At 35.9% G+C, this 26,616-nt stretch overlaps 1 protein-coding gene across 2 annotated transcripts in view; it reads left to right on the top strand.

Moving 5' to 3' along the window:
• XRN2 (5'-3' exoribonuclease 2) overlaps window positions 1-26,616 on the top strand; it is an 82,737-nt gene that overhangs the window by 29,255 nt on the left and 26,866 nt on the right. For both annotated transcript variants that reach the window (XM_040637897.1, XM_040637898.1), the window contains 13 exons: window positions 3-60; window positions 144-251; window positions 4,399-4,443; window positions 5,888-6,019; window positions 9,697-9,815; window positions 11,912-12,047; window positions 13,309-13,416; window positions 13,506-13,595; window positions 14,267-14,339; window positions 20,212-20,295; window positions 21,580-21,677; window positions 22,518-22,597; window positions 23,817-23,873. In XM_040637897.1, the coding sequence (XP_040493831.1) occupies window positions 3-60; window positions 144-251; window positions 4,399-4,443; window positions 5,888-6,019; window positions 9,697-9,815; window positions 11,912-12,047; window positions 13,309-13,416; window positions 13,506-13,595; window positions 14,267-14,339; window positions 20,212-20,295; window positions 21,580-21,677; window positions 22,518-22,597; window positions 23,817-23,873 (1,188 nt within the window). The remainder of the gene's footprint in view (window positions 1-2; window positions 61-143; window positions 252-4,398; window positions 4,444-5,887; window positions 6,020-9,696; window positions 9,816-11,911; window positions 12,048-13,308; window positions 13,417-13,505; window positions 13,596-14,266; window positions 14,340-20,211; window positions 20,296-21,579; window positions 21,678-22,517; window positions 22,598-23,816; window positions 23,874-26,616) is intronic.

Here is a 26,616-nt window from a genome sequence, read left to right as displayed (position 1 = left end):
AGGGAAGGTGCAATTGATCGTTTGGTTAACATATACAAAAATGTGGTACACAAAACTGGGGTAAGTTCATTCTTGAATAATTTCAAAACAGAAGTATTTGCTTTTATAAGAAGATCATTTTACATGTATTTTATCACTTACAGGGTTACCTTACAGAAAGTGGTTATGTCAATCTGCAAAGAGTACAGATGATCATGTTAGCAGTTGGTGAAGTTGAGGATAGCATTTTTAAAAAGAGAAAGGATGATGAGGTAAAGTGTTTCTATTGCAGTAGCTAAATTGCTCCTGTCTCTAATAGGCTGTGATGATCCTGTGATTGTACTTTTAACCTCTTGAGTGCGTTGTTCTATCATTATAGTGTATCAAACACTAATGTAATCATGAGTGGTCAGTGCTTTGATTATTTTATAAAGGTGGTGATGCTTACTGTGTGGAACTATGTATTGCACCCTGTGTGAGTTGCATTATAATTTTTTTCTCTCTTCATAATCTTAATTAAGATAAAAATCCAAACACCTGTCTAATCAGTGGGCTATGAAATGAGGGTGCCAAGGCTAGATGAATGCTGGGATTGAACTCGTGGCTGCCATGTTTTATAGGAAATATTTATGCCCTGGAAGACAGGTTAAGACTTAGGAACTCTCTACTCTGGTAGTAGAGTATAGGGGGTCAGGGTTGGATTGCATCAGCCAAGGCAAAGGGTTGCAACTCTGAGTAAGAAATTTATACACAAAAGAAGGAAATAAAATAACAAAGCACTTGGAAATTGATTACGTATGATAGGATGAGTGCTTAGGTGAGAAGTCCAGGTTTCTGGCTCGGGCAGTGGGGAGATTGCTGGTGCCATTCACTAAGATAGCAAGCACTTGGGGTATAGGAGGTTGGGGTGGGGACCAGTTAGAAACTGAGTTTCATTTTGGAGATACTAAGTTTGAGGCACCGTAAAGGACACTGGAGAGGAGAAAGTCCATGAAGCAATTAGATGGATTTGTGTAAAGCTCAGGCAGAAGTCTTTTGAAAGGAGATTTTAGAACCATTAGTAGATGGGAGATACTTCAAGCTGTCAGTGTAAACTTGAAGTCCCTGGGACTCTGTGTGGAGTGAAAGTGCCTCCAATAGAAACGTTGAGAAACATGGACATTTAAGGAGAGAGAAGAGCTAGTTGTAGAGAAATGGAAGGAAATCCCTAAAGAGAGAAGCCATTGGTGCTCTTTGAGGTGTCAGGGAAAGATGGACAGGCCCCTAGTCCATGGCCAGGGGTTTAGAGGGGCGGTAGCTTGGAGGCAAAGGGGTTGGTTGGAGGGTGGTTATGGGAGAGTGTTAAGGGAGGCAAGCAGTGGATAAAATTTAACAGATAGTAGCTTCTTAGAGAGTGAAGGAAATCCTTTCAGAAACTGATCTTACAAAAATTCATATGCCTGTTTTGAGCAAATATTGCTACATTGCTTTATGATTTCCTTACAGATTAAAACATGTCATTGTATCTGACAGGATTTTATATTTTCTTCAACTTTGTGTGCTGTAGCTAGTGGTTTGTTTCTTAGAACTTTCAGTAACATTTTATGTAACAGAGTGAGTGGACTGTAAGCATTCTTTCCAAAACCTTTGGTACTTGGTAATCCGCTATGGTGACAAGTACTTTTCACATGTAAGGTTCCAATAACAGAACTGACTTTGGGATATCAAATGTCTACCAGCATAGCCATTTTGAACTAGTCTTCAACAGTTACAGTTGAAGTGGAGTTGGCTCCACTTGACCTGCTTCCGTTTATGCTTAAGAAAAAAACTGTATGTACATACAATACTACTTGATATAAAAACCTTATATTAGAATAACCCTTTTGTGTGGCTTTAGCAGACTCTGTACTAATAAATATTGGTGATATTTGGCATTAGAGCAGGATGTATGAGATTTGATAGGTATCGAAGTGCTTCAGACTTAAGTAATATGGTTTCCAGCTGGACTAGCATTTTAAAGCTCTTTGGATCTTTTTTGGTGTTCCTGACATCATACGATGTCTATCAGCAAGGTTGGGCATCGGTGGAAATTTATGAACCTTCAGAAATTCAATATAAAAGTATCCAGGTGTATGTATTTTCCTGGAAAGTGTGTCTGTGGCTTTTGACTGATTTCCAAAGGAGTTCATAGCACAAAATAGACAGTAGAAAAGGAATACATCAGTATTTGTTACTAAAACTGAGCAGTTGAAGGTGATGCTTTTTGTTTTGTAAGCTTTGATGTTTGCCCTTTATGTTGCAAATGCCCTTCATTTATCCAGCAAATATTTATTGTTTATCATGTGCCAGATAGTATTCTGAGTGTCATTGATATAACAGAAAAAAAAGTAGACAAAAAATTCCTGACCTCATGGAGCTTACATTCTTTCAGAAATGGACAATAAGCACAAAAACTAAGTAAACTGTACTGTGTTATAGAGTGATGAGTGCTGTGAAGAAAATTAAAGCAGGTGAGGAAACGTCTGGGAAGGTGGAGATGGGATTGTTGCATTTCTAGAAAAGGTGATTAGAGAAGGCCTCACCAACAGATGACTTTGAATAAAGACCTGGAGAATGTGAAGAAGTAAACCATGCAGGTGTTTGCAAGAAGAGCATTTCGAGCAGAGAGGAAATAGCCAGTGCAGAGGCTCTAGGGCATGTGCCCAGGATGTTGACTGTATGGAGGCAAAGATAGAAGCCAAGAGCCCAGTTAGGAAGTTCTTTTGCAGCAGTCCAAGGCGAGCCAGCATGGTGGCAGTGAAGATGGTAAGAGGTAGTTGAATTTTAAATATATTTTGATAGTTGAATCACTGGATTGGCTAATGGATTCAATGCTAAGTTGAGAGAAGGAAGAAGAGTATCAAGAATGACTCCAAGGCATTTTGTCTGAGCAGTTGAAAAATGGTCTGAGCAACAGATGATGAAGACTGGGAGGTGCAAAGTTGGGGGTGGGGATTCTGTTTTGGACATGTTAGGTTTGAGACACTCAGTTGGATATGTTGAATGGGGAGAGGTCCTGGTTGGAGACTCGTCACCGTATAGGTGGTGTTTAAAGCCATGAGACTAGATGATTACTCTTATAGGAGTAGAGAAGTCCAAGTGTTTGGCACAGAGGAACACTAACGTTGAGAGATTGGAGAGTCATGGAGCAAAGGCATGCAGCAAGAGTGAAAAGAGAAACAGGTGAGTGTAGTGGCTTGGAAGCCAAGTGAAGAGCATGATTCAAGACCGACCAGTCATGGTCAGATAAGGACTGAAAACTGACCAGTGGCTTTCACAGTCTGTAGCTTGTTGGTACCCTAGATGAGAAACATTTCAATTAAAGATAGAGAGGAAAGCTTGATTAAGGAAGTTGGTGGATTTCATATCTGAGGAGGTTTTAAGGTAGCCATTCACATATATTCAACATTCACCTTCTCTTCTGGCAGAAAGTATAAATTTCAGATCTTATTAAGGGTGTTATTTTGCAGTTGGCATTACTGACCTGGAAGGGATAGAAGTACAGCTACTCAGGTGGCAGTCAGTATAGTACCTACTGGCCCCTGTTTTGGGCTATTGTAGGACTTTAGTTGTTCCAGTGCCATGATACTCACAGAATCTTGGGCATGGAAGGAGTGCTTTCTGGGACCAGGGAGGCCTTTGAATGGCCAAACAGTTAGTGGGGAACAAGATCAGTCCCAAATCTGTTTAATTGAAACCATGACTACATTTTGAAAATGAGTGGAGGGGAAAAATCAGTGCAGACTGGACCCTTTCTTGTGAATTAAGTTGTCTCAGAAGGAGCAGTGCAAACATCTGAATTTCCTTCCTTCCTTTCATGAGATTGACTTTTTGGAACCTGGCCGGGGTGGGGGGGTAGAGTTTGCACAGAGCCGCACTTCTGTCCTTACCCACTTTGTGCTGTGCATGCTACAGAATTAGGAACTGTGCATGCTACAGAATTAGGAACTATCGAGCCTTTTTTAGGTAACAGAAGTTCATTATTGTGTTGTTAATTTTTTTTTAAATGGCCATCTTTGTTATTAACTGTGTTCAGCTAAAACTTAGGAATTTTTTTCTTACTTACTTGTATCTTCTCCATGTTGACAGCCTCCAGGGTGAAACCAAGAGTCTTTGTCATGACTCTTGCATTCTTTCCTGAAATGATGTCAAAAACTATCTGAAAATATTAAGAGGAAAATTAAATTATATTTAAACTCCATTTAGAGTGCTCTCTATCCATCTAAAGTTCTGATAAACAACACTTTGAATATATGGCCCATTGCCTAGTTTAATTATGTACCTAGGTTTCTGGGGTCTTCCTTTAAAACTTAAATTGTTTCCCAAATCATTCCTGGTAATGTTTAACTCTGACATTTTTGTGTAATTATTTGACAGAATATGTGGATTTTATACTTTTAGGACAGTTTTAGAAGACGACAGAAAGAAAAAAGAAAGAGAATGAAGGTGAGTTTTAATTAATTTCATAAGATTGGCAATAGCATAAGTTTACAATTTGGGAAAAAGATGTTTATTGCAGTAGCTTTATTCCTTATCCAGTAGCAGTTGGATAGGGGTGTAATGTCTACCCAGCTGCCTTCTTGCCTGGAGAAAGAGTGCTGATGTCAAGTCTTTTCTAAACTCTGGAGTCTGAAAAGATGCACTTGATGGACATAGGGTGCTTAGCTATTTGATTTTTTTGTGTGATTTTAAGGAAATCACAAAGCCTAATTACCAGTTCATTTAGAGGTATTGTTTTTGTAATAAAAACAGTCAACCCTTTATATCCTCTTATAAGTTACTGCATTCTGTCTATATCTTTGTCAGTTTAATCTTCCTGAAACTCTTGTTTCTCTGTTCGGAAATGACCAGCGACTTTGTAGTGCCCTTAGAGCCCACTTCTCTCTCAGGCTGGCATGCGGAGTGTACTGTGATCCAGTCCGATTTTAGCTGCCCAGTTTTCTGTGCTGTCTTCTAAATGTACCACGTCATTCCTGACTCTGTTGCTTGCATTTGCTAGCTCAGAGTGGATTTCTGACTTGACGACTCCCTCACATGTTAGCTTTTCCACTGGGGCCTCCCTTGTGGCCTTGGCCCTAGTCCAGGATGAGCAGTCCTTTTCTTTGAACTCCACTGCTTCTTGCTTGTGATATTTGTTTTCTTACCTCATTGCACAATGCTCTATAGTTACTTCTTTAGTGCTTGTTTTTCTTGTCTTTACTGGATTTTAAACTCATGGAATTTAGGTTGTGCCTTTTATTACTGTATTTTATTAGAAGTGAGCAAGTTGGGCAACTTAGAAGGGAGAAAAGTAGAGTTATTTATTGTTACAGGTAGGTTCAAAACGACTTAGATTGCGAGGGGAATATCTGCTTTCTACCTTATGTATTATTATTTTCTTTTAGTCAGTATCTGTGTAAAAAGTATGTTTTACCAGTCAGCCACAACTGTCACCTATTAACAGCTGTAATCATAGCTCTAATTAGAAATAGAGTTAAATTCTAACAAGGTGAAGGGTAAATAAAAGGGGGTTTTTCTAAGTATAAATCAAACTCTTGACTAGTTTTTTAACCTTCATAGTTATATTATTTTTATGTGCCTGAAGTTGTTTCTTAAATATGTTCTGAAATGGTCAGTAAACATAATGGAATAGCTTACTGAGGCTTGAATAGATTGTGTGTATCAGAACAGTGTATTATATGTACTTTTAGAACGGTTATTACTAAAACTGTTTACAGGGTGAGTTACCATCAAATCAAATTGTGGATAGCTCTATAAATGCTAACAGAAATCTGGTTCCTCCTTTAAGTGCTTACAGTGAGGACTCTGTTCCATTGCCTTCTTTTCCTCCAGTCATCTAACTGTATTGTGACTTAATTTTAATTTCTGCATTTGTTTCCATTTATGTTAGAGAGATCAACCAGCTTTCTCTCTTGGTGGAATACTAACCCCGCATGCCTTGGGTTCAAGAAATTCACCAGGTTCTCAAGTAGCCAGTAATCCGAGACAAGCAGCCTATGAAATGAGGATGCAGAATAACTCTGTAAGTGACTTACTTTTACGTGGCATTGAAAACTCTATAAGTGACTTACTTTTACGTGGCATTGAAAAGGATGCAGAATAACTCTGTAAGTGACTTACTTTTACGTGACCATCAGAGGTCTCTTGTGGTTGTGTGTAAATTTTTTACTCAGCCTGAAGTTCTGTTTTGTAGTTTTTCTCCATTTCTTTTCCCTTGAGATATTTTTAACTTTGTTGAATCCATGATTATCAATATGTAAATATCTAAATGATCTGAAAGAAAAAAACATGTAAATATAGATAGCTAAGTGGCTGCAATGTTTCTGTAATGCAAATGGGCCACAGTGGTTCCCCCTTCTCCTAAAGGTACTGGGTGCTAGAAGCATGATGGGGACATCTGAGTATCTCATAGCTGGGGGTAAGAGAGGAAGGTAGGTTTTCCCCTTTCTTTCCAGGGATCATCTGTGAGCATTTTATTATATGTATTCCTCTGTCTGTCAAATACAGGTACTTCTCACTGCCTGAATTCTTGCTGTCCAACTCAGGCATGGAGTAGATCTGAATACATAGTTTAAGTTAGCTCTCACTATGCAGATTCTGGTTGCTCCGTACTTTGAAACTCGAATTGAATGGATTTGCCACCTGGTATCCCTCCTTGTTTGAACTTGGTGATCCAGACTGAAGAAGCAGGTCATCTCAGCCAGCAAGGCTATAGTCTTTCCAGTAGCTTCCTGTTGTAGTGGCAACACACCATAAGACCAGAGCACATGGGAGGGTAGCACAGGGGTAAGGGAACAGACCATGAATTGATGTACAGCAAATAATCAAAGCTTTTTCTTATTTCAGGCTGATAGGCATAAGAGAGATGTGTGTTGTAGAGAGAGGAAATATATTTTGTAAGGTTTGGTATCTAATGTAAATTTTTGTTTTGATATATTCAAGGAAATTGTATAAGTTTTGATATTTCATTATTCTAACAGTTAACCCTATTGATGCTCAAGTCCTTTATTACAGAGCAATCTTGTATGTGGAGTTTTTGCTGTATCAGGAGACTGATTTATATTCCTGCAAATTCCCATCTCAAAGTTTTAGGACTTAGCTGTGGAATTTGAGAATTCATGAGAATTTGCATCTCCCGAGAGAAGCAGCCTGGGTTTTTGTTATTTTTTTTTCTGTTTGATTTTTGTGTTCTTGTCTTATTCTTTACACCATTAACAGTGTGATATGGAGGATTAGTGAAAGGATTGCAATGAGACACTTGAACAGAACAGAAAAGGCTGATGTCCCTCTTTTAAGATTATGGTGGTTACCGTCCCCACAAAGTGTAACTGAATGACTTGCTTGTCAAACACCATGTCCATGATAGTATGCTTTTTCTTAATCCCAGGGAAAAGGGAGGTTTAAACTTTGCCAGCTCTGATTGCGTTGAAAAGGATTCCAGTATTATATTGAGGCTCCATAGGATTAGACCCACTTTAGATTAATAATGTCTGCCGTGGGAGTAGGAATAGGGAGATTGATGATTAGTTGCTTAGTCAATCCTGTTTTTAATTCCTCTTGACACAATTAATTTCTGTTGGAGGCTTTGCAGAGAGGGATTTTTATATAGAATATTAGGAATTTAAGGAAATCACAAAGCCTAATTACCAGTTCATTTAGAGGGAGTCTTTGAAGTTGCAAATTTTTTGCTCTTTGAGCTGTTGGGCATATTAGTGTCCAGTATTGAGTATGATGGTCCAGGCTGTTAATGCTTTACTAGCTGGCTTCTGTTTCCTCGTAAATACGTGTTTTTAAATTTTGCATTCTGAAATACAGTTTGAGGGGCGCCTGGGTGGCACAGCGGTTGAGCGTCTGCCTTTGGCTCAGGGCGTGATCCCAGAGTTCTGGGATCGAGCCCCACATCGGGCTCCTCCGCTGGGAGCCTGCTTCTTCCTCTCCCACTCCCCCTGCTTGTGTTCCCTCTCTCGCTGGCTGTGTCTCTCTCTGTCAAATAAATAAATAAAATCTTTGAAAAAAAAAATGAAATACAGTTTGAGTATATCTGCGGCCATTTCATAAAATTTGATAGCAAAAAGAGCTTTTTAAAAAGGAATTTGAATCAATTGGTATGAATGTCGTATATTCAGGAAAGATTTTGTTGGTAGAGAGCTGAAAAGAGCAGTAGAGATTTAGTATAAAACAAACCACTTTTTGTTTTCCCTTGCAGGCATATTATTTTTGTTAATCAGATAAAGATAGTTTGTGTCTTATTTTTCAATTTGGGAAAGTTTGCTTTTTACCCAACTTCTCTGTACTTAGACGATTGATAGGAATATCATTCTCATAATTTAATCCAAATGGATTTAGTGTTGGTTTAAAAAATAATAGTGATGACTTACTGAAAGGTGAGCCACCATACGCCATGCCGTCCTCTTGCTGTTGATCCTTTACACATACTGTATCATTTAATCCTCGCAGTAACCAACAAAGAGAGAACATTATCCCAATTTTAAGTTGAGGCTGACACAGGTTAAATAAATTGCCCAAGGCCAAACAGTCAGTAAAGGTTGGACTTGGAATTTCAAACTCAGATCTGACTAAAAATACCCATATCTCATTTTCAAGTACAACAGTGCCTTCCTGAATTTAGTTTTTATAGTTTTGATTTTTTTGAACAGTATTGGCCATATAGTATCAGGAATAAAATGGAAATTGCACATTTTTTTAAAGAAATTATAAACTCTATGAGAAATACAGTTTTGTTTTGTTCTAGCATTTTTTTGGCCTATGGTGTGAACTACATTCATACTAAGGTTTTAGTTACAGTATCATTAAAATAGCCTCCTAAGCTCTCAATATAAAAATAATTCAATTTAATCGCAATATCTGGTATGCTGTGACTAACAGAAGGAAAACTTTACTATGAAAACCTTTTTTGCCACTTGTGGTTTTGGTCACTTAACATAAAACTGAAGTTGCAGAGAATTTTAATTTTTTACTTAAATATTAAAATACTGTAGGATGCTCACTGTGTTCGTCAGATTAAGTACAAATGGAAGGTAATAGTGAATTTAAAGTGGTATCCAAGTCTTTGAAATAATAAATCTGCGTTTTTCTAAGTTACTAGTACATTTTTACTTGGACCTTGAATTTTGAAACTATAAAATATTTTAGATATAAATAAAACTATAAAATAATTTAGACTCTGGCAGAGTCTTGTTAAACTGTTGCTTTCCACATGGTTGTGTGAGGTAGAACATCTACCGTTTAACCTTATTCTCACCAGCACTGACTGTTTTGTGTATTACTAATTAATGTACTTTTATTTCCCCCCTTACAGCTTTGCTGTTTGATTGGTAGAAAGTGATTACGAATTCATAACATGAGGAAACCACCAAAGAAAAAAATAAGTCCAGTCCTTTAATTTTTAAAAATCTATAAAATTAAATTCTTTTTTCTTCTGAAGTAATTTTTATTCTAACAATGTTCAGATTCTTTTGAGTTTAAGCATAGAAAGCTTGGAACTATATAATTATTTTTTTGAGGGAGTAGAGTAGGCCAAGAACAGTCTTTGTATTTTCTAAATACATTTGCCATATCTATTTAATAGCTTTAACAGTTGTATTACCATGAAGCATGATTGTAATAGCAGTTGGATGTAACTTCTTATGTGAAATGAATAATTAAATCCTTCCTCTGTAATGTCATAATTGTTTGCAGAGTCCTTCAGTATCTCCTAATACGAGTTTCACTTCTGATGGCTCCCCATCTCCAATAGGAGGAATTAAGCGAAAAGCAGAAGACAGTGACAGTGAACCTGAGCCAGAGGATAACGTCAGGTGAAACCATTTTTTTGATAACACTTTGTTATCAAATTGCTGAAATAGATGCTGTCTAATTAATGCTATTTAGCTTAGAGCAGCAGTGCCTTCAGATGCTTGCCTGTGATCTTTTTATCCACCAGTAATTAATGTGGAGGGTTAGAATAGTCAGTAAATTCCAGTGAGATGTGTAAGCTATAGCTGTTAAATCTAAGTATCTGGATTAGTATGCGTGCAGGTTTTTGTCCTCCAAGCCACTTTTCCCTCTGAGACCAGGCACTAGATCGGCTAGACATGAGGTGTTTAGCTCTGACTATGTGATCTGAATGTTACCGTTTTGAGATTAAATTTTCAAGCTGCTTAACATAGAAAGTTCAGTTACACTTGGATACTTAACATAGTTTGCGTTAATCTTCTCAATTGGAAAGGTTCTTCATCAAATGAAATATGCAAAAGTCATTCAGTTAAGAGATAAATATGTATATTTTTTAAAACCACAAACTTGCATATATACAGTTATATTTGATGACAGAGGAGTTTCCCTTTAGCTATATACTTAAAATTTGTAATAGGAAACTTCGATTCTTTATCCTGAAATTTGAGATCATTATATAAGATTAATAGCCTCTCGTATAATTAAATCTAGATTTGAGCCCTGGGTTCCGAGTGCAAAAGGCCAACAATCTTAAAAATTGTGATTCATTAAGAATTTGGCAAAATGATATATTTCAAAGTTAAACAATAGTGGTCCACAACTCATGCTTCTTTTATAGGACATGGATGGTATGTTTGCATTAATGATGGAAAACTTCTCAAGTGTCATGTATGGTTCTGTATTTTCCTAACATCCTTTGATGTCAGATTCTGAGATCTGTGGTGACTTTTGATTGAACATTTACCTGATCCTCTGTTTCTGCAACTCTGGATTTTCCTCTTAGAGTATGTTATCTGTTTTATTGTGTAGCCATCTTGATCTACCAGCTTAATAGTTAACTTGATTTATTAGTACTTCATTGTGTATTCCCAGGGCTGAGAACAGTCAAGGTAGAAATGCTTCTGTCAAGAAATGCTTGAGACTCCTGACGTGTATTTCATTCATATTTTCTGTAAAACAGTTATAAGCCACATTATAGAGGATATTTCTCCTAATTGATGTTCTGTAAATGCTTGAGGCAAGTGGGAGGGAATTAAAATTGGTGTGGTGTATTCTGGAATATGACTGTAATTAATTAGTAACATGTGGCACATGGTAGAAAATAGCCTTTAATGAGAATCATCTTGGTGTTTCTGATCTGTCCTGATTTGTTTCTTTAGTGTTCTTCAGCTTCTTTGTGTTCCTTCAATAAAATATTTAAATCTTTTAGAGAATGAAAAATGAGTACTTAAAAAAAAAAACACTTTGAAAAAGTGGTTCTTCACATGTATTTTCAGTGATTAATGATAATTTAGTGAATCGATTGACCTGCTTCTAAGTTCTACTAGAGCATACATACATGTGTGTTTCTGTCTTTCGCTGAAGCCAACAACTCCTAGCTGAAAGAGGGATAAGGCCCAAGGATAGGAGAATAGGTATAAACATAATTTTCTGCCTGGCTTCTAGATTATTGTTTTACGAACCATTTTTTACCTTTTAAAAAATTACCCGTGTAAATCTTTTTTTTTAAAGTAATTTGATTGCCTCCTTTGTTTAGTTTAAATGTATTTTAACAAACTGAGGAACTTATATAAAATATCTTCAATATTTGAATATTACAGTGTGGTTTCAGAATTGGTCCACAATCAAAAAACATAAAACAGTATTAAAATTTGAACAAACAAGTGTTCAGTATCTACTTTAATAAGTAGTTATTTTCTCTTTTCCAAAATGTAGTTTTATAATGGTCTTACTAGAATCAGTGTTTGGATTTTTGATGTTTAACCGTCTTTTACCGTCTTTTACTAAATTCTGTGAAAGTGGGCTTTTTAGAAATAATTAAATGAAGCTGTGTTAGTATTACTGTTTAACTCATTTATATTTCACCTGGATATTAAATATAAAATGATTTGGGTGATAAACCAGTGGACAATTATGGAAAGTATTAATTCAACATGAACTGGCTTTGCCTGGATTTTAGGCTATGGGAAGCTGGTTGGAAGCAGCGGTACTACAAGAACAAATTTGACGTTGATGCAGCTGATGAGAAATTCCGTCGTAAAGTTGTACAGTCTTATGTTGAGGGGCTCTGCTGGGTTCTTCGATATTATTACCAGGTACAGAGAGAATACTTTCCTCTAAACCTAGCTAATCATTCTAAGAAGATCATAATTTCTGCGTATTATTGAGTTATATTATGAAATTAAATCCAGATTCATTTTTTTTTAAAACTTCCTGTTTAGAAATTCACTACCTTAAATAATATTTGTTTGTAAAGCCTTTGACGCTTCTCACGTGTAAATAAAAATAATTTTTGTTGTGCTTAAGAATTTCAGCATCAAATAGTGTGGGTTGAGTGTACTTTGTCTTTAACATAATTAAAGTATGGTGGTTTTTTAATTGGAAGTAAAAAATAATTAATAGACGGTCACTAAATGAACAAAGGAGAAAACCTAGAAAATACTAGTAAGATTTTGAAAGGCATTTGAATGATACCATTTCCTCTGCGTAATGTTAGTGATGTTACATGAAGTGCATTCTAATTGGAGTAATTTGTATCTGACTTAAAGCTTTTGATAATTGAGATGTCAGATTGGTGAGAGATTAGATAGACATATAGGGGATTGTAACACTAGTAGTTGATATCTGGTTTCATTCTCTGAGAGCACAGCAAGTTAAATTTGGTGTGATCTGGGAAAAGATGAAGTTTGTCATTAAGTGGAAAGTAATTTAATGCATTATCAACAGTATAATAGTAAGTTCATGTTTTACTTTTATTCTCAGGATTTTAATTCACTAGGCGTAGGAGTTCCCTTTCTGTCAGTAAAACTTACTGTTTTCTTTTTGATGGGTTTACTTAAGTATTTTTATAATAAAGAGAAGGTTGTCATAATGAAAATATAATAGGGAATTATAAAATGAAACTTTTGGAAGTTTTATTTAGTCACTGTTCCAGTGATGTCCCTTACCCATCTATATGCTAAGTAAGTGCCAATTACCACGGCTCTTCATTTGATTTGGTGATGGCAGCTGTAAAATTGGAAAGAAATATAACCAAGAACATTTTAAGGGTAAAAATCTTCACCAAATTGTATTTTACAAATTGTACTTAACAAAGTTTGGTATTAACTACTGATTTAAAGACGTTTTGCAATAGTTTTTAAATCAGGGAGCCATTGATAAAAAGTAAAAGTTCAGTTAATCAAAACAACTGTTAGGGCTCATGGGAAAAAATTAATATATGAAATGTACACTGGAAGTCATGTATTTTATAAATGGAATATTATAGGCTAATACTCTAATTTTTGTTTGCTTTTCTGTGTCCGTATTGAACGTAGATTTTTGTTTTTGTTGTTTTTTTGTTTGTTATGATTCTAGGGCTGTGCTTCCTGGAAGTGGTATTATCCATTCCATTATGCACCATTTGCTTCAGACTTTGAAGGTATTGCAGACATGCCATCTGATTTTGAGAAGGGCACTAAACCAGTAAGCTTAATTATTTAGATTCATAAAATTCATAGAATTTTGGCTTAGATAAAAATTGTGTCTTATCTTAAACTTTTTCTTTCTTGCAGTTTAAACCATTGGAACAACTAATGGGAGTTTTTCCAGCTGCGAGTGGTAATTTTCTACCTCCATCATGGCGGAAGCTCATGAGTGATCCCGTTAGTGTCTTAGTATTTTGAGTGTGTTGGTAACTGGGTTTTTGTCATCCATTTCACTAACATTAGTCACAGTTGCTTTTGCATCTCATAGCTAAAATAGTGAAGTCCAAAAACAAAGTAAAAGTACTGAGTTCTTATGTATATTTTTCACCTTTTTTTTACCCCCTACTTTCCTTGGCTATGAGAGCCCTACACGGTATATAAAGAAATTAAGTTGTGTTTGGGAGCAATTCTTAAAACAGTTACTTTGTTCTCAGCCTACCTCTAAGTCATTATTTTTATTTATTCCAACCATGCGTGGTGGCTACCACAGTTCAGACTGGCCTACCTAAAATCATCGCTGAGCTTATTTTGTGTGCCAGATAGGAAGAAGGAAAGCCAGGCAAGAAGTAGGAAGGATTAGAGTCAGTAAACTCTTCATTGACTGTCTTGGGTCCACAGTTTTCAGTTCTAAAATTCCTATCTAATAATGCCTTTTTTTTTTTAAATAAAAGTGTTAATTTTGTTTTACTTTTGGGATTAATGACCTGATGGTCTTAACATTTTTTTAAAGGAATGAAACCTTATTTTCTCATCAGGCCTGACAACACGAATGAAAGAAGTGTCAAATTCTTTATAACTCAGACTTGTGTGACTTTTATTCTGAACCTTTATTTGTCTCCTTGACATAGGATTCTAGTATAATTGACTTCTATCCTGAAGATTTTGCTATTGATTTGAATGGGAAGAAATATGCATGGCAAGGTAAAATTTAGACATTATTCCTTTTTGTTAAAACAAAAGTTTTAGACATTATTCCTTTTTGTTAAAACAAAAGTTTGGTGAACTGTAAGCAAACATGATTTAGGTGATGAAAGAATTTCTGTGAAAGATAAATATTTTAAGAATTACATGTCAAAATTTTATTTTTTTCTATCCATCCTGGCATTAGCAATGATTAATAGTAACATTCTGATAAACCATAAATTAAGTCGAAACAGATCATTCTTTTGTCTTTTTTGTGAGTAAGTAATGGGACTTGGGACTTGCTTCCAGTTAATAGTTCATTGACACCTTGTAAGGTTGCTGAGAAATACAGAAACATGATGGCATTTATGTGGAGATTCACTTATACTCCATTGAAATTTGAAAATAAAAAATGTATTAGAAATTTAGTTTTAAATACTTGACAGTAATCATTAAAGCTTATTTCCTATTTATTTAGCTGTGATTTTTCTCATTCCTTCTGTTTACAGTTTTGTAAGAATGTCAATTTTAAATTACTACTAAATTTAACATGCTGTTTACCACTCAGCAAATGTGTGATGATGACTGAATGTAAAACACAATAGAGAAGTCTCTCACACAGTAAGTCAACTATTATTTCATTACAAAGCCCCTTTCAGCAAATCACTTTAACTTTTTCTTTCACCATATATTTTTCTAAGATAATTTCATTTGGTAAAACCGTGTTTTTACTTTGTCTGGTTATTTCCTGTGGTGCAGATAGATGACCAGTAACATGACTCAGAGAATTGTGAGACGGGGGGTTAAATAATAATTTACAAATTGAAAATCATTTTATGAGATTTAAGGTTGACTTTTGGTTTATGTAGTAAAGGAAATTTCATATTACTTTAATGGAATGATAATGGGAAATGCAGCCCACTGATTGAGGTTAGCAGGGTTGTGCTCTATGATCATATTTTGTTACATGTAAGTGGGTTGGAGTCTTAGGTTGTTTTTAAGCTGCTTTGTGGAGGATATTTTGATTAGAGGAAGAGGGCTAAGGGGGTAGTAAAGTAAAAATATAAGTATTTGTAAGTGTATTTATGTAAGTGATAAATAAGTAAATAAATAAATAAATAAATAAATATGTAAACATGCAGATGTCTTGCTTTCTATATATATCATTGTAGTATAAATCATCCAGAGGAAAAGTGGGGCAAGGCACAATGGTTACACTTTCTTCACATCCTTGCCAACATTTGTTACTTTTTAAATTCAGTAAATGGCTTTTATGTATTTATGTATTTTTAGTTGAAGTATAATTGACATACCATATCCTGTTTCAGGTGTACATCATGATGATTTGATACGTTTATACGTTATGAAGTGATCCCCATGATAAGTCTAATTACCTTCTATCACCATACAAAGTTACTACAGTATTATTGACTGTAGTCCCTATGCTGTATATTACATCTCCACAACTGACTTATTTTATAACTGGAATTTTGTACCTCTCAATCCACTTCACCTAGTTGCGCATCCCCTCAACCTCTTCCCCCTCTGGTAACCAGCAGTTTGTTTCCTTATCTGTGAGTCTGTTCCTGTTTTGTTTTGTTTTGTTTTGTTTGTTCATTTGTTTTCTTAGATTCTGCATGTAAGTGAAATCATATGGTAGTTGTCTTTCTCTGTCAGGACTTGTTTCACTTAGCGTAATACCCTGTAGGTTGACTGATGTTGTTGGAAACAGTAAGCTTTCTTTTTTTATGGCTGAGTAATATTTCATTGTGTGTGTGTGTGTGTGTGTGTGTGTGTGTACACACATCTTTATCTGTTTGTCTGTTGATGGACACTTGGGTTGGTTCCATATCTTGGCTGTTGTAAATAGTGCTGCAGGGGACATATGGGTGCATTTATCTCTGAAGGTTAATATTTTTCTTTTCTTTGGATAAATACTTAGACGTGGAATTGCTGGATTGTATGGTGTTTCTATTTTTAACTTTTTGAGAAATGTCCATACTGTTCCTCATTGTGGCTGCACCACTGTGTATGAGGGTTCCCTTTCCTCAACATCCTCACAAACCTTGTTTTTGTTTTTCTTTTTGATAATGGCCAATCTTTTTTTTTTTTTTTAAGATTTTATTTATTTATTTGACAGAGACAACGAGAGAGGGAACACAAGCAAGGGGAGTGTGAGAGGGAGAAGCAGGCTTCCCGCCTAGCAGAGAGCCCAATGTGGGGCCCGATCCCAGAACCCTGGGATCATGACCTGAGCCGAAGGCAGACGCTTAACTAAGGCTGAGCCACTCAGGCACCCCTTGATAATAGCCAGTCTTAAATATGTGAGATGATATCCCATTGTGATTTTGATTTGCATTTCCCTGATAATTAGTGATGTTGAGCATCTTTTCATGTATCTGTTGGCCATCTGGATGTCTTCTTTGGAAAAAATGTTCAAATCCTCTACCCATTTTTTAATTGGATTTTTTTTGGTATTAAGTGGTGGAAGTTTTTTTATATAGTTTGGATATCAATCTCTTATCGGATGTGTGATTTGCAAATACCTTCTCCCAGTCAGTACGTTGCCTTTCCATTTTGTTGATTGTTTCATTTGCTGAAACAAAAGCTTCTTGGTCTGATGTAATCCCATTTGTTTATTTTAGCTTTTGTTGCCCTTGCCTGAAGAAACTGGTCCAAAAAAAATATATTGTTGAGGCTGATGTCAAAGAGCTTACTGCCTACCGTTTCTTCTAGGAGTTTTATAGTTTCAGGTCTTACATCCAAGTCTATAATTCATTTTGAGTTTATTTGTGCATATGGTTCAAGAAAATGGTCTAGTTTTACTGTTCTGAATGTAGGTTTCCAGTTTTCCTCACACCATTTCTTGAAAAGACTCTTTTCCTGTTGTGTATTCTTGCCTCCTTTGTCATAGATTAATTGACCGTATATATATACGTGGGTTTTTTTCTGGGCTCTCTGTTTTATTCCGTTAATCTGTATGTCTGTTTTCGTTTCGGTACCATACTGTTTTGATTGCTGTCGCTTTGTAGTATGGTTTGAAGTCAGGGAGTGCGAGACCTCCATCTTTGTTCTTTCTCAAGATTGCTTTGGCAATTTGGTGTCTTTTGTAGTTTCATACAAATTTTAGGATTTCTTGTTCTAGTTCTGTGGTAAATGCCAGTGGTATTTTGATAGGGATTGCACTGAATCTATAGATTGCTTAGGGTAATATGGACATTTTAACAGTATTTTTCCAATCCATAAACATGTAATATCTTTTCCATTTATTTGTGTCTATTTTCTGGGGTTTTTTGGTTTGTTTTTTGATTTTTTTATAATAGCCATCCTAATAGGTATGAAGCAGTATCTCACTATGCTTTTGATTTGTATTTCCCTAATGATTGGTGATGTTGATCAGTTTTTCATGTGTTATTTGCTATTTCTGTGTCTTTGGAGAACTGTCTATTCAAGTTTTTTGCTCATTTTTGAATTGGGTTTTTGTTGTTGTATTGTAGGAATACTTTATATATTTTGAACACCAGTCTCTTATATATGATTTTGCATTTATTTTCTTCCATTTTGTGATTGTCTTTTTATTTTGTTTGATAGTGTCCTTTGATGCACAAAAGTTTTTAATTATGATGGAAGTTCAATTTTTGTTGGACTGTTTTGTCATTGCCTGTGTTTTTGGTGTCATATGCAAGAAGTCATTGCCAAATCCAGTGTCATGAAGCTTCCTCCCTGTTGTCTTTTAAGAATTTTATAGTTTTAGCTCTTAACATTTAGGTCTTTGATCCATTTTGAGTTAACTTTTGTGTAGGGTGTAAGGTTAGGGTCCAACTTCATTCTTTTGCTATGGATATCCCATTTTCCCAGCTCCATTTGTTGAAAAGACTGCTCTTTCCCCATTGAACAGTCTTGGCACCCTTATTGAAAATCATTTGACTGCATATCTGAGGGCTTATTTATGGGCTCTCTATTCCACTGCGCAATATGCCTGTCCTTATGCCAGTACCAAACTGTTTTAATTATTGTAGCTTTAATAAGTTTTGCAGTCAAATGGTGGGAGTCCTCCAGCTCTGTTTTTCTTCTTCAAGGTTCTTTATATTTTTATATTTTATGTATTTTCATTTGTTTGACTGTAACAAGAACACAGCTTTTTCGAGGTCAAATTTAGTACTCTGAGGAGTTATAGTTATTCCCCCATGTCTTTAAAAATTGTTGAAAGTAATGGTAATACTTCTCACCTAAGTTGAGTGTATCTTAAAATGGTAGCAGCTAAAATATATCTGGATATGTTTTCGACATTTATTGAACCCTTGCAATGTTGTGTTTTTATATTAATATATATAAGAGGAATATAGTATACTCATAAAATATGCTACATATTTTATATATGAACAGAGTATTTTAAGTCATTTGATCGAAGTCACACAGTGGCTCAACTAAGGTCTGGACCCAGAGAGTGTGACCACTATGTATTTACCTAAGTGTTACCACTACTTAGGTTACTTGTGTTGTTGAGCTAATGCATGTTAACATAATAAATGAGTGCTCAGGAGAAATTAGCTGCTAATGTCATTTTTACTATCCTCTCACTCAAGCACTAACTTTATCACATCTGGGTATAAGGCATTTCTTCCTATCTTGCCCAGTAGGGCTGATTTGTTGCTTAGTAACCTTATTGCTGTCATTAGCACTGCAAGTTGCTTCCCAGTGGGAGCTGGCTTTTGGAGTTGATATTGTAGGAAAGTCTTTCTGATAATTTGTTTAGATCTAAATGTATGACTAAACTTGAACAACTCCCTACATTTTTTTCCATGTAAAATGTTTACCAGTAGATGAAATAGCCTAACTCAGTTGATAGATATTAATATTCTTGAAATCACTTTTTAGGCCCTTCACAATTCACACTAGAACTTAGTTTCTTTTTAACTTTAAAAAGTGCATATTTTCCTTCTAGGTAATGAAATTAAACCTGTTTCTAAACTTTGAAAATATGATAGCTAAATAATTAATGACAACTTTGGGAACTTTACATTTCTCATCATTTTAAAGGGAATAATCATAAGTATGGCAGTTTTGATTTGCAGTAGTTTCAAAATTATTTAGCTCTATTTAGCATTTCTCTTTGCTATTTTACTTTTTTTTTGTCAAAAGACTATACTGTATACAGCACAACATATACATATGGTTCAATAACTTCATATATTTTTCTAGAAATAGATACTGTATTACTGGTATGCTGCTTTGAAAATTATGAACGTGGGTTGAAATAAAACAATTACTTTAATTTCAGCACATTCCACAAGACAGTTTTCAGCCTGAATATGAACAGCTGTGATCCTACCCAGCCCCCAAAATTACATAAGCCAGTCCTTTAAAACTTTATGTATCTAAATTAGTTATTAGGTTTTTAAAATGTAAAAAAAACAGAATACTGTGCAGTTTTAGAGCTAGAAGACATTCCGTGTATTTATTCACATTGAACAGACCTGAATATTTTAGTTAAAAACCAAGTCCTAGAAAGATGAAAGGACAAGCTCAAACTCTTGCAGATTAACTGGCTTGCCCAAGGTCATCCTCGTAAGTAAGGCACGAGAACATAGACTGGTGTCCAGGTGGCTACTTGTTCATTTAATTGAAAAATTTTATCATCACGGAGTTGATATTCTGCAAACATGGTTTTTCATATGAGCCATCTTAAGGATGGAAAATAAATGAAACTTCTTTCTTCTCTGAACACACGGAAAGTATTTGCATCTGAGATTTGAATAAATAGAGTTCAGTTCCAAAGTGTTTTTATGTTAACAGGGATATTCTACTAGAAATGTTTATTTGGACCAGTAATAAGTGGAATTTGGGTGATCCTAATAGCTGGGTGGTTGGTGTGCATTTTTTTCCCCAGGTGTTGCTCTGTTGCCTTTTGTGGATGAGCGAAGGCTGCGAGCTGCTCTAGAAGAGGTATATCCAGACCTCACTCCAGAAGAGAGTAAGAACTATACTTCCACTTGGTCTCAAAATTGAGTCTGTAGCATACATACTTTACATTTCCATTTGTCAAATTGCACATAAAGGGGGCATAAACCATTGGTTTTTACTTCTTCATAAGAAAAGTCAACTTTGTTTCTTAAAATGTATTATCCAAATTGAATAGAAATACAGTTTTTTTTAGCTTACAAGTGTTTGTTAGATTTACTAAAAAGCAACACTTTAAGGGGTGCCTGGGTGGCTCAGTGAGTTAAACATCTGACTCTTGATCTCAGCTCAGGTTTTGGTCTCAGCCGTTGTGAGTTCAAATCTGCATTGGCCTCCATGCCATGGAGCCTGCTTAAAAAAAAAAAACAAAACAGCATTTCAAGAATATCCTTTGACTTTCTGATTCTTTTTTTTTTTTTTAAGATTGATTGATTTATTTTAAAGAGATAGCACAAGCATGCATGAGCAGGGGGAGGGGAGGAGGGAGAGAGAGAATCCTCAAGCAGGCTCTGTCTTGAGTGGGGAGCCCAACATGGGACTCAGTCCCAGGACCCTGAGATCATGACTTGAGCTGAAATGCAGAGCCGGCCGCTTAACCAACTCAGCCACCCAGTGCCTGCCCCTTGGCTTTTTGATTCTTACATGACATGTATACACAAAAGTGTTTTTCCGTGCTGGGAGTGTATTAATTTCCTCCATCTCCCTTCTTCCCTTCATCCCCTCTAAATAACAGTAACTTTGTTTAAAAAGTTACATTGAAACAGAGGGATTTTACTCTTAGATTGCTAACCTGAAATGTTATTTTGTACAAAGAGTGGCATTTAAAATACAGTTAAAAGTATTGGGAAATTGCAAAGCTAGACTCTGTTGGAAAATGTATTTAACACCACTATAATAAACCTATAGAAATAATTTCTCTGTCAGCCAGCCATCCTTAGAATAGTCTTTGTTACCACATGGTATAATTTGTCTGGGTTTGCTCAGGAAATGGTTAGATATTTCTTACAGTAAGAAATTGAGTTCTATGTAAATTACTTTGTCCCTTACAGTGCTATATTCAGATATGTTTTAGTGATAATTTTTTCTGATAGTCATTGATCTTTGAAACTCTGTTGTCAAACTTGTTTTTCTTCTACAGAGACCTCACACATTTAGGTCTGTCACTTTGAAATTATTTTTTGTAGACCTTATACTTAAGTTTTTAAAATTTAGATGTTCCTTTTTATTTTATTCTCATTAAAGTTGCTCTTGCAGATGTAATTGTTTGATCTTTATTCTTTCCTAATTTTCCCCCCAGCTAAAAGAAACAGTCTTGGAGGTGACATCTTATTTGTGGGGAAACATCACCCACTCCATGACTTCATTTTAGAACTCTACCAGACAGGTTCCACAGAGGTACGGTCTCTTTTTCCATCATGAAGTGCTTTTAGACAGTGTAATTATTTGGTTAATTCATCAGAAATACATTTGTTAAATTTTGATAAAATAGAAACAAGTGGGGCGCCTGGGTGGCTCAGTCAGTTAAGCATTTGCCTTCAGCTGAGGTCATGATCCCAGGGTCCTGGGATCTATTCCCACATTGGGCTGCCTGCTCAGCGGGGAGTCTGCTTCTCCTGCTGTGCCTTCTCCCAGCTCACACACGTGTGCGTGCGTGCGTTCTCTCTCTCTCTCTCTTTCTCAAAAATAAATAAATAAAATCTTTAAAAAAAAATAGAAACAAGTGTACCATTTTAATCTTTAAAAACCATTTTAAAAGTGTATAATTTTGTGGCATTAAATCTGTGTATAGTGTTGTGAAACCATCACCACTATCCACTTGCAGAACTTACTTATCTTCCCATACAGAAACTGGGTATCCCTTACATCTCTATTCTCCTCTCCCCTTACTTCTGGTAGCCTGTCTTCTACTTTCTGTCTCTGAATTTTCCTGTTCTTTGTAAATGGAATAAATGGATTCCTACAATGTTTGTCCTCTTGGTCTGACTTATTTTACTTAGCATGATGTTTTCAAGGTTCATCTTCGTTGTAGCATGTATCAGGGCTTCCTTCCTTTTATGACCATAGTGTGTATACACCGCATTTTCTTTATCCATTCATCTGTTGATGGAAACTTGGGTTGTTTCCTCCTCCTGGCTTTTAAGAATAATGTTACTATGATCATTGGTGTACATACATATGTGTGAGTCCCTGTTTCCATTCTTTTGGGTATATGATCAGGAATGCATTTTTCCACAGCCGGTGGATGTACCGCCTGAATTATGTCATGGGATTCAAGGAAAATTTTCTTTGGATGAAGAAGCTGTTCTTCCAGATCGGTAAGCATTCATTTGTGCACATTGCGGTGACTGAGAAAGTTTAGCTAGCATTTTTTCCTTGTTGCCTTAATGTTTTATCTTCTAGTAATAGCGAGAAAACAAAACAACAGAAAACCTGCTGGACTATAAAAAATACTTGGGGTCAGAGCCCAGCTCTTCAGCCTACTAGCTGTGTCACTATGTGCAGGGAGTCCTGGGGGTCCCTAAAGCCCTTACAGGAGATCCATGAGGTCAAAGCTATTTTCATAATAATACTAAGATGCTATGATATTATTTGCTTTTCTCATTCTCTTTCTCTCTTGAGTATACAGTGGAGTTTTCCAGAAGCTGAAAGTAGTGTGATAGCTATCTCAAGAGATTGAATCAGAAGCAGATAAGAGAATCCAGCTATTAAGATAGATATTAAGCCAGATATTAAAGAAATTTTCAAAAATGTAAGACAATGACACTTCTCTTTTTTTTTGCTTTGTAAAATAGTTTTTCATAAAAAATATTATTTATGTTAACATGTAATAGGTTTATTACTGTTATCTTTAAATTAGTATTTTAGGTATTTCTTAGTTTTGATTTTTAATAGGCAAATATTTATAGACATAACCAATATAACCAGAAGATCTTTGAGGTCCTTGATTTTTAGGAATGTTTTAAAGGGATTCTGAGATAAGAGTTTGGGAATTGCTGGTCAATTTTGTCTTCCTCTTTTGTAGATAATATTGGGTGGTTTTTCCAAAGTGAATACACTATTTTGTAATCTCAGTGGCAGTTTGTGAGAGATCTTACTGCTCTACATTCTTGCAAACCCTTGGAATTGATTTTCATGACCTTAATTTTTGTCAGTTTAGTGGATGTTTATTGGCACCTTGTGGCTTACAGTTGCATTTCTTTGATTACTAATGAAATTGAATGCCATATGGTATATTTGTTAACCATTTGGTTTTCCTCATTTATCAAGTACCTGTTCTATTCTTCTGTTCGGTTATTTGTTCCCCTGTGCCCCTTTTTGGTTCGTTTGTATGCTTTACACATTCTGATATGAGCCGTTTGCCTGTAATAGTTTTCTGTTAAGGAGATTACAAACAAGGAAGACAGGGTCCTTTTTTAAAGATGTAATTGGTTATGTCATTTTTATTGGTACATTTTAATGATTTCTCTTTCCTAAAGCAACATCTTAATTCCACTTATCCAGAAGGTTACAACTTACTCTCTTCTTTCTCTTTAGAATAGTATGTTCTCCTGTCCCCATGTTACGGGATCTGACACAGAACACTGCAATCAGGTAAGTCTTCCAAAATTCATGTCGTTTGACCAAAACACAGCTCTGAACTTGCATATAAGTTGAAGAAGACATCTGAATCACAAGGAAATGGCAGCTATTATTCCACCAGTGCTTTGGGATTGGAGAGTCCCTGTGTTGCAGACCTCAGAACAGAGCCTCTTGACTTTAAATTATGTATATTGTTAAGGTTACTGATTTAACAAGCTTGCCTCTCTGCTTTCTGGTTTCCCCTGACAACCTCTAATTCTTCCCGGATTAGGAAAGTGGGAGGTAGAAAGTAGGGGTTCCTAGGAGTGGTTTACTACGTAGGAGCAAACAGACCTCTTCACCCCAGAGGCCCACACAGCTTCTTTGTGGTATAACAGATTATTTTAATTATATTTACAGGTGTGACCCTGCAGAGTTCAGAAACAAAACTATTACATACTTTATTTTGGTTGAGATAGAATGAATTTCTGGAAATGTTTACCAACAATTATTATAAACTAAAACTATATCAAGAGCTAATTTCTGCTACCTGGAAAATGTACTTTTATTTCATTTCTTGCATGCTGACAGCGTTCTGTATATGTAAAATATAATGTGACTGTTTAGAATAAAAACCAACACATTACTACTCATTTGCTTAATTCCTCTATGTAATTATTAATCTTGATGGCAGGATTTATGTTACCATTTTCTTTAGTCTTCAGGCAAAACTAAGGCAAACACATCCTAGTAGTTCAAAGATTTTGTAAAAGTCTGCTTGGGAAGACTTACTGAATCCTTCGTTCCCAGTCATTCTTACTATTTCTGTTACTCTTGGGAAGTATTTTAGGTTTTATTTAGATTTATCATTGTAAAGTGTAAGCAGGTTCATTTTCCTATCCTTAACGGATTTAGATAGCAACTGCCACTTTAGGAGGGCATTTTTTTAAAGAAAACTGTCATGAATTTGGGAAATATTTCTAGAGTAGTTGCTTTTATTTATCTTTCCACACATTTTTAATTTATCTTTACATGTAATTTGTTCTGGCTCTTTGTCTTTTAGCTCTTCTGTGAAGGGTAGGGTTTAGAATTGTGAGCCAAGCTCTTGCACCCATCACGAACAGTCTGGTTCAGGCAGATCCAGTGTGGACACTGTATTAACCCGTGGGGTCTCTGCCTTGCAGCGGTGCTTCAGGCCAGTTAATCCCACTGGGTTCTGTCTTTGGATTGTCACGTGCTTGCTTGTGCTCCTTAGTTTTTCTGCATGTTTTCAGGAGCCTTTCTGCCCAGCCCTCTAGAAGTAGTTAATTCTACTTAACTTTCTAATTAGGATAGACTTGTCCAAAGGAAGAATTACAAAATTGACAAATCCTCTAGCTTCTGTTTGTATGGTAGTGTTATTGTTGGCTGGTTGGTTCTGAGCCTGAAGAGGCTTTTGGTATTATTTGGTATCCATTGTGTTCATAAGATTTTTAAACTTATAAGACAAATCCCAGATATAGGTGCATATTCAGATATATGTTGAAAATAACTTCATAATAAAATTGATTTAATTGCCTGGAGATTTATGAAAGACCACGTTAACGTTTACCTTATAAGCTAATTTTCATTGTTTCCTCTGAGGGGAATGAGGTTGATCCAGTTTACTGCAATTTTTGTGTGTCTGGGGCCTGTTTTTCATCCCAGTGTTGTGTTTGCTTTATAAATGAAAATCTGAGAATGCAGGTTCTGGTGCCAGTTGCTGGTTATTTCTATTTTGACTCCCGTCATTTTTTCCCCTTCTCTATTTGGATGCACCTAGTATTCCATCCCATATTTGAGAAGTTGTTTCTTCAAGTTGAGTTTAGGTGGGTTTTTCCCATCACATTGGTCTTATCTGAAGTGTTAAAAAGGCATATAATAGAGGTTATTGAAGTGTTTCAGTTCCTAGAAGGACTCTTAGAAAAATACAGTCAGCTGTGACCTAGATGGTTTTTTTCCAATTCTGATTCCATAAATCGGTCACCATATTAGTAGCCTACCTTTGAATAGAACAGAGCTACACCTCCCTTATTTTTCCTCATCCCGCTCTTCACCATTGTAATTTGCTTAGACGTAAAATTTTCAGACTAATTGTTAACTTTAAATATAGGGGTGCCTGGGTGGCTCAGTCAGTTAAGCATCTGCCTTCAGCTCGGGTCATGTTGGGCTCCCTGCTCAGCAGGGAGTCTGCTTCTCTCCTCAGTCTGCCCCTTCCCCTGCTTGTTCTCTTCCCTGCCCTCAAATAAATAAATAAAATCTTTTTTAAAAACTTTATCTAAAACCTCATATGATTTTAAAATTAAAGAGAAGTTATCTTCCCACTGCAGCGGCACAATTTTCTATTCATCTGGAGGAATAGACACACACACACACACACACCCACCCACCCCACCTTTGTTTTACCTCAGACTCAGTGTTCCAGACTTCTTTGTCCAGTGCTCCTTGCTGATCTCCCCTTTCTGTCCTTAACCGTCCTGTTGCCCAGACTTATATCCTGCTCTCTTACACTATATGCTTTGGCTTCTCATTCTACTTTAATCTCTGTATCTACACTTGGGTTCTTTTTCCTAGTTGTTTTTCATATCTGGCTCTTCCCAGTGAGCCTGTTTTGTAGTGGGTTTTTTTTTTTAACCCCTTCATTTTGTAGTTTCTTCTCCTGAATTACTGTAATTATCTCCCAGCTAATTTATTTGATTCCATCTTCCCCCTGAATCTGCTGGCACACACTATGAGGATTATCTTTGTTAAACACTAC

Source organism: Ursus maritimus, unplaced genomic scaffold (assembly GCF_017311325.1).
Source record: "Ursus maritimus isolate PB19 unplaced genomic scaffold, ASM1731132v1 scaffold_22, whole genome shotgun sequence".
Taxonomy (NCBI): Eukaryota; Metazoa; Chordata; class Mammalia; order Carnivora; family Ursidae; genus Ursus; species Ursus maritimus.
The sequence above is the reverse complement of the archived record's forward strand: the minus strand, read 5'-3'. Positions and strand labels throughout refer to the sequence as shown.